Below are 7,290 nucleotides of genomic sequence, written 5' to 3'. Positions count from 1 at the left end.
GAATTACAATGCTGCTAAGATCATGTACATTTGGCCCTGTCCATAATACATCATGACCAAGCCCACCTTCCGGTGCATGGTCACGCCCTTTTTTCACTGCAATCATGGGATGTGTGGGCCCCAGGTTGAAATTTCTTTGGTGGGCCCCCAGTGTCCCAGTCCGACCCTGGTAGTGTCTTTAGCCAAACTAGTAGTCAGAAGCCAGACGGTGGTCATAAGTTATGCCATGAGGTCACTACTTTGCATGCACAGGTGTAAAACAACTGGTCCTAACACTGATGCTTGTGGTACACCGCTGGTAACACTATACTGTATTGGATGTGCCCCAATTACCTACTGTCATTTTCATACATCAGATTGTTATCAAATCCTTAAAATGTAAGCACACGTGGTCCTTACCCTAACCAGACAATTGTAACATCCTCTTTTCTGTCTACCCATAAATCAGGTGGTATTCCCATGCAAGTTTATTACAGTAATCCAGCAGCTGAACCCAGTGGCGAAGCTTTGGAGCTATGGGCCCCGGTGCGAGTTTTACATAGGGCCCCTCCCAGCACTCTATATATAACACTTGATACGGCGCAACAAAACCTGCCTTGGTCATACATAGTATTAGAGGTGCAAGAATCGGATGGAGAATAGATTGTTAATGATTACTACGATTCAAAGCATCTATAGAGGTGATTATTACCACCACAGGACCAATAAACAGCTAATTCTTTGGTTGAGGAAGGGCCCCATGGGGCCCCTCTGGCCCAAAGGCCCCGATGCGGTCGCTACCTCTGCAACCCCTATTGCTACGCCCCTGGCTGAACCATATGATAAATGCTACATGAAATGTTTGAAATACACTCAACTTCGAAAGACTGTGCAACTATTGATCCAGCTGAACTTTCCGACTAGAATGTATCGAATGATGGTGGACTGACGGTTAAAATGGGATTGTCAGCCACAAAATCAAATTCCATTTAAACACTGCAGTGTGACTTTAACGTTGCCAGAAATCTCACCCCGCGGTGCAAGTTCTCCAATCTGTTCAGGAAGGTCTCTGCTGTAATCATTTTTTCCAAGTAAGCTGAGCTCCATTCTCTCGCTGTCACCAAAGGCAGAGAGAGAGGTGGAAGCTTGTCATCTCACCTCCCACCTTCCTGCTCCTCTCTGGTTGGGCTGAGCACACTGCATTGTGACAGGCTTGACTGAAATCTGATGCTTGTGCTTACACATGGTTGGAATACAAGCCAGAATGACTCAGCACATTGGATGAGAACTGAGGTAAGAAATGACATCAGGGATTCAGATCAGACTGTGGGAAAAAGAAATGGCCTCTGTCAGGAACAGAATTCTCTTCATTTACTTTATAAAATTCTCTCAAATCAAAATGTGGACAGTACAATACATCTGTTACCCTCTTTCCCTGAAAATAAGACCTACCCCGAAAATAGGCCCTAGTTGGAATTTTGAGTTTGCTTGAAATATAAGCCCTACCCTGCAAATAAGCCCTATCGAAAGTTAAAGAGGAGTAAGAGGAAGCCAGCAAGCAGGGACAGCAGTGCAGTGCTGACCAGGCACAGATCCTGTCATCTCAGCACACAGCAAGTTTATCAGCTGTGTACAGAGATTACAGGGCAGGTGCCTGATCAGTACAGTAGCATACCTTCAAACAGCACAGTACAAAGTAACAGGAAATGTTCTGCTGAGAGACACTTCCTGATAGAAATATAAGACATCCCATGAAAATAAGGCCCTAGCACATCTTTTGGAGCAAAAATTAATATAAAACACTAGCTGATGACCCGGCGTTGCCCGGGTATATATTTGGCTGGTGTTGACTCCGCTCACTTTTCCACACCCTAACACACAAACGCTCACTGACCAAGTTTGTGAGCTTTGGGGTCTTTGACATCAATAATTTGTATATAGAAATCAAACAAATCAGATAGGCTGTTTGTGGCTCTGCCCCTGTCCAGCATTTGAACCCCAGTCAACCAATGACCAACTGTAGCAGGTTTGACACATCTGCTATTAACAGTGTAAAAATGCAGGAAATGTATATATTCCCCTTGAAAATCAACAAATGAATTTTGATTGGCTATTATAGGCTCCACCCTCTTCCCTGAATACTAATCAGTCACCCAGTAATCATCTAGGCAAAGTTTGAGAACCCTGCCATTAACAGTGTAAGAATGGCTGCAGTTTATATTTTAACCTGGGCACACAGTCACTCAATGACCAATTTTGTGAACTTTGGGGTCCTTGACCTTAATAATTTGTATTTTCCCAGTGAAATAAAACAAATCTGATTGGCTGTGGCTCTGCCCCCTTTTCTGATTTGAACCCCAGTGACCCAATGACGGACTGTACCAGGTTTGAGGCTTGTGCCATTAACAGGGCAAGCATGCCAGCAATTTCAATATTCCCCTTAAAAAACAACAGGTGAATTTTGATTAGCTTTTGTAGGCTCCACCCACTTTTCTGAATATAAATCCCAGTCACCTAGTAACCAACTGTGCAAAGTTTGAGAACCCTTCCATTAACAGTGAAGAAGGGCTGCAGTTTGCATTTTCCCAGGGAAAATCTGTTGTTGACTCCACCTACTTTTTGTGATCTTGACACACTATGACCAAGTTTGTGAACTTGCGGGTTCCTGGCATCAAAATGGTGTGAATGGAAGCATTTTATCCAGCAAAGAAATCTGATTGTCTGTTTGTGGCTCCACCCCTTTAGTGATTTTGAACCCCAGTCACTTAATGACTGACTGTAGCAGGTTTGAGGCCTCTGCCATTAACAGTGTAAAAATGGCAGCAGTTTCAATATTCCCCTTGAAAATCAATAGGTGAATTTTGATTGGCTGTTGTAGTAGGCTTCACCTACTTTTCTAAACATTAACTCCAGTCAGTAAGTTTGAGAACCCTGCCATTAACAGAGTAAGAATGGCTGCAGTTTATATTCTCCCATGTAACTTACAGTCACTCAATGACCAAGTTTATGAGCTTAGAGGTCCTTGGCATCATTAAGTTGCAATTCCCCATTGAAGTTAAACAAATCTGATTGGCTGTTTGTGGCCTGCCCCCTTTTCAGAACTTAAGCCCCAGTCTCCCAGTGATTGACTGTACCAGATTTAAGAAGAGCAGCTGCAATGTAACTACTCCCCTTAAAAATCAATAGGTGAGTTTTGATTGGCTGTTGTAGGCTCCACCCACTTTCTTGAGTAATAATCCCAGTCATCCAGTGACCAACTGTGTCAAGTTTGAGAACCCTGCCAATAACAGAATGGCTGAAATCAATCTAACAAATCTGATTGGCTGTTTATGGCTCCACCCCCTTTAGTGAATTTGGACCCCAGTCACCCAATGACTGTTTTAGGTTTGAGGCCTCTGGCATTAACAGTGTAAGAATGGTAGCAATGTAAATATTCCCCTTGAAAATCAATAGATACATTTTGATTGGCTGCTGTAGGCTCCACCCACATTTCTGAATATCAATCCCAGTCACTCAGTGACCAACTGTGTCAAGTTTGAGAACCCTGCCATTAACAGTGTAAGAATGGCTGCAGTTTATATTTTCCTATGTAAAAAGTTAGTTGTTTTTGGCTCCGCTCACTATTTCTAACCTTGACATACAGTCACTCAATGACCAAGTTTATGAGCTTTGAGGTCCTTGGCATCAATAAGTTGCAATTTCCCACTGAAATGAAACAAATCTGATTAGCTGTTTGTGGCCTGCCCCCTTTTCAGTGACTGACTGTACCAGATTTGAGGCCTCTGCCATTAAGAGAGCATGAAGAGCAGCAATTTAAATAATCCCCTTGAAAATCAATCAATCCCAGTCACCCAGTGACCAACTGTGCCAAGTTTGAGAACAATGCCATTAACAGTGTAAGAATGGCTGCAGTTTACATTTTCCCATGTAAAAAATGTAGCTGTTGGCGCCACCCACTTATTCTAACCTTGACATACAATGATTCAATTACCAAGTTTATGAGCTTTGGGGTCCTTGGTATCAATAATTTGTATGTTCCCATTAAAATTAAACAAATCTAATTGGCTGTTTGTGGCTCCGCCCCTTTCTGAATTTGAACCCCAGATACCCAGTGATCAACTGTACCAGGATTGAGGCACCTGCTATTAACAGTGTACGAATGGCAGGAATTTAAATATTCCCCTTGAAAAATCAACACATGAATTCTGATTGGGTGTTGTAGGCTCCACCCATTTTCCTGAATATTAATTCCAGTCACCCAGTGACTGACTGTGCAAAGTTTGAGAACCCTGCCATTAACAGTGTAAGAATGGCTGCAGTTTATATTTTCTCAGTGAAATTTGTTTTTGGCTCCGCCCATTTTTGTAACCTTGACACACATTCACTCAATGACCAAGTTAGTGAGCTTTCAGGTTCCTGGCATCAAAAATGTGTGAATGGAAGCAGTTTATCCAGCAAGGAAATCTGATTGGCTGTTTGTGGCCCTTCCCCTTTAATGAATTTGGACCCCAGTCACCCAATGACCGACTGTAGCAAGTTTGAAGCCTCTGCCATTAACAGTGTAAGAATGGCAGCAGTTTAAATATTCCCCTTAAAAATCAATAGTTGAATTTTAATTGGCTGTTGTAGGCTCCACCCACTTTCCTGATTCTTAATCCCAGTCACCCAGTGACCAACTGTGGCAAGTTTGAGAACCCTGCGATTAACAGTCTAAGAATGGCTGCAGTTTACATTTTCCCATTAAAAATGAATGGCTAAAATTTGATTGGTAGTTTTATGCTCCGCCCACTTTTCCTGGATTTATAACCTCGGTCACCAAGTGACCAACTGTGCCATGTGTGGGGACTCTGGCTTGATTACTGTGAGAATTGCAGACTTTTACATTTTTTCCATTGACATGAATGGGTGAAATCTGATTTGCTGTTTTGTAGCTCCGCCCAGGTAAGGGGGGGGCGGGGGGTGACCCCCAGAACGTATCATCCCAGGTAGTAAGGGATCTGTGTACCAAGTTTCGTTCAAATCGGTCAAGGCGTTTTCGAGTGATCGCGGCACATACACACATACACACACACACATACATATACGCACACACACACACACTGTACACACACACACACATACACACATACACACACACACATACACACACACACACACACACACACACATACACACACACACACACACATACACACACACACACACACACACACACATACATACATACATACACACATACATACTACATACACAGATACATACACACACATACATATCCGATTTTATATATATAGATTATTCTTTTCAGGGAAACAAGTAGAACAAGTATTCTTCCGCTGGATCTTAGAGACAAAACTGTAGGCCCGATGTCACCTTGTATACAGCTTTATTAAATACAGAGAGATAAATTATCTTATAAAATGTATAGTCATTTCTTCACTTTTTTTTCATTTCAGGCTTCAAGTTTCCATGCATTAAATGTTTTCTACACTGCTGACTTTGCTCCAGGCTATCAGAGAAGATTATTACTATTATTGATTTATACAAAAACAACATGTTCCTTGGAGCTGTACAAAGTAGGACACAAACTTGGGGTGCATAATAATACAACAATGGTATACACCAATATACACCGTACAGAATTGGTATATAATACAGAATTGGTAATGACAGTGACAAAAGAAACATGATGAATAAAATGAATAATGAATTCCAAGACACAAATGGGAGAGAGCCCTGCCCCTGTGAGCTTACAATCTAATAGAATAGTCGGTGAACAAGAGGTGGGGTAGTATGCAATATTTATACCTAGAGGCAGTGTGTTTTTTGATGATCTAGTAAGGATCTTGGCCAGAGGTCAGATGATGGACAGATTAATAACATGTGATTATGGACACTAAAGATACCAATGAAGAAGCAGATATTTTGCCGAATTTATGATGCCACTTTTGTACTGTAGCAGAAAATGCAGCTTCAGTTACTCAACATGATGGAGACAGAGAATATGACCTGCATCAGTATCAGTGATTTCACCCTCAGTGGAATACCGGATCTGGATGATCTGAATTTCTGGCTTGGCTTTCCCCTCGTTTTATTGTACATTATGGCTGTCCTGGGAAACCTCACCATCATCTATATCATTAAGGTTGACCAAGCCCTCCACAAGCCAATGTATATCTTCCTCTTTATGTTATCTGTTGTGGACCTTCTAATAGCCACCACGACCATGCCCAAAATGCTGGCAATCTTCTGGTTTGACAGTCGCCGGATAACTTTTGACGTATGTCTAACGCAGGTCTTTTGGATCCATTTCTTGCCCAATATTGAGTCTGGAATCCTGATGGCCATGGCTGTAGACCGATATGTGGCCATTTCCCACCCTCTTAAATATTCTTCTATTTTAACCAATCAGACAATCATAAAGATCACCTTCTCCATTATGGTCAGAGGGGCAGCTACAGAAATACCTCTCCCATTCCTTCTCAAGAGGTTCCCCTTGTGGAAGAGCAATCTGCTGACCCATTCCTACTGCCTCCACCCAGAGGTCATGAAGCTGGCATGTGGAGACATAACGGTCAATGTCATACTTGGATTGGTCACTGTGTTTTCCGTCATGTGCAATGACTCTCTGTTCATTTTCTTCACATATCTGTTGATCATTAAGACGGTGGTTTTCTTAAAGGAAGAGTCCAGCCTGAAGGCCTTAAGTACCTGTACAGCCCACATATGTGTCGTCCTTATCTACTATGTACCTCTGATTAATTCCACTGTGTCTAATCGAGTTCCATATGGTTCCATACCGAACCTACCTATCCTATTCAGCAATACTTACCTCCTTATTCCTCCCGCCATTAACCCTTTAATCTATGGAATTAAAACAAAGCAGATACGCAAAAGACTCATCAAACTATTTAGCAATATAAAATGTACAAGGTAAACATCCTGGAAATGTGGACAGATAAGTAAAGTGTGTAAAGAATGAAGTTTTTCATTGTGAGATTTTGTTGCGACTTTTCAGCTAATATTTATAACTATTTATTTTTAAGTTTTTCATTTAAGTACTGTTATATTATGTGTTTAGCAATAAAATCCACGTACAAAAGAATAAGATCATACACCCTTAATTATTTATATGTTTGGAATTAAAGGAGTAAGTGGAGTTGTTACTTGTTTTAATGCTGTGTAATATTAAAAATAAAATTGCTTATTTACGAAAACAGGAAATAAATTCCGGAGTTTAATTCAGCCAAAAGAGAACCTCAGAAAATCTGTTCATTTACACAGGAGTATTTATATAATTGACGTTTAATA

At 41.3% G+C, this 7,290-nt stretch overlaps 1 protein-coding gene across 1 annotated transcript; it reads left to right on the top strand.

Moving 5' to 3' along the window:
- Positions 1-5,965: 5,965 nt before the first annotated feature.
- LOC137544614 (olfactory receptor 51E1-like) lies at positions 5,966-6,916 on the top strand. The gene has a single exon (XM_068265709.1). The coding sequence runs from the start codon at positions 5,966-5,968 to the stop codon at positions 6,914-6,916; it is 951 nt and encodes a 316-aa protein (XP_068121810.1).
- The last annotated feature ends 374 nt before the right edge of the window (positions 6,917-7,290 follow it).

This window comes from Hyperolius riggenbachi, chromosome 2, assembly GCF_040937935.1.
Source record: "Hyperolius riggenbachi isolate aHypRig1 chromosome 2, aHypRig1.pri, whole genome shotgun sequence".
Taxonomy (NCBI): Eukaryota; Metazoa; Chordata; class Amphibia; order Anura; family Hyperoliidae; genus Hyperolius; species Hyperolius riggenbachi.
The sequence above is the reverse complement of the archived record's forward strand: the minus strand, read 5'-3'. Positions and strand labels throughout refer to the sequence as shown.

Excerpts from the sequence above, each read along its gene's own strand:
- LOC137544614 (XM_068265709.1), top strand. The coding sequence starts at position 5,966 with ATGATGGAGACAGAGAATATGACCTGCATCAGTATCAGTGATTTCACC.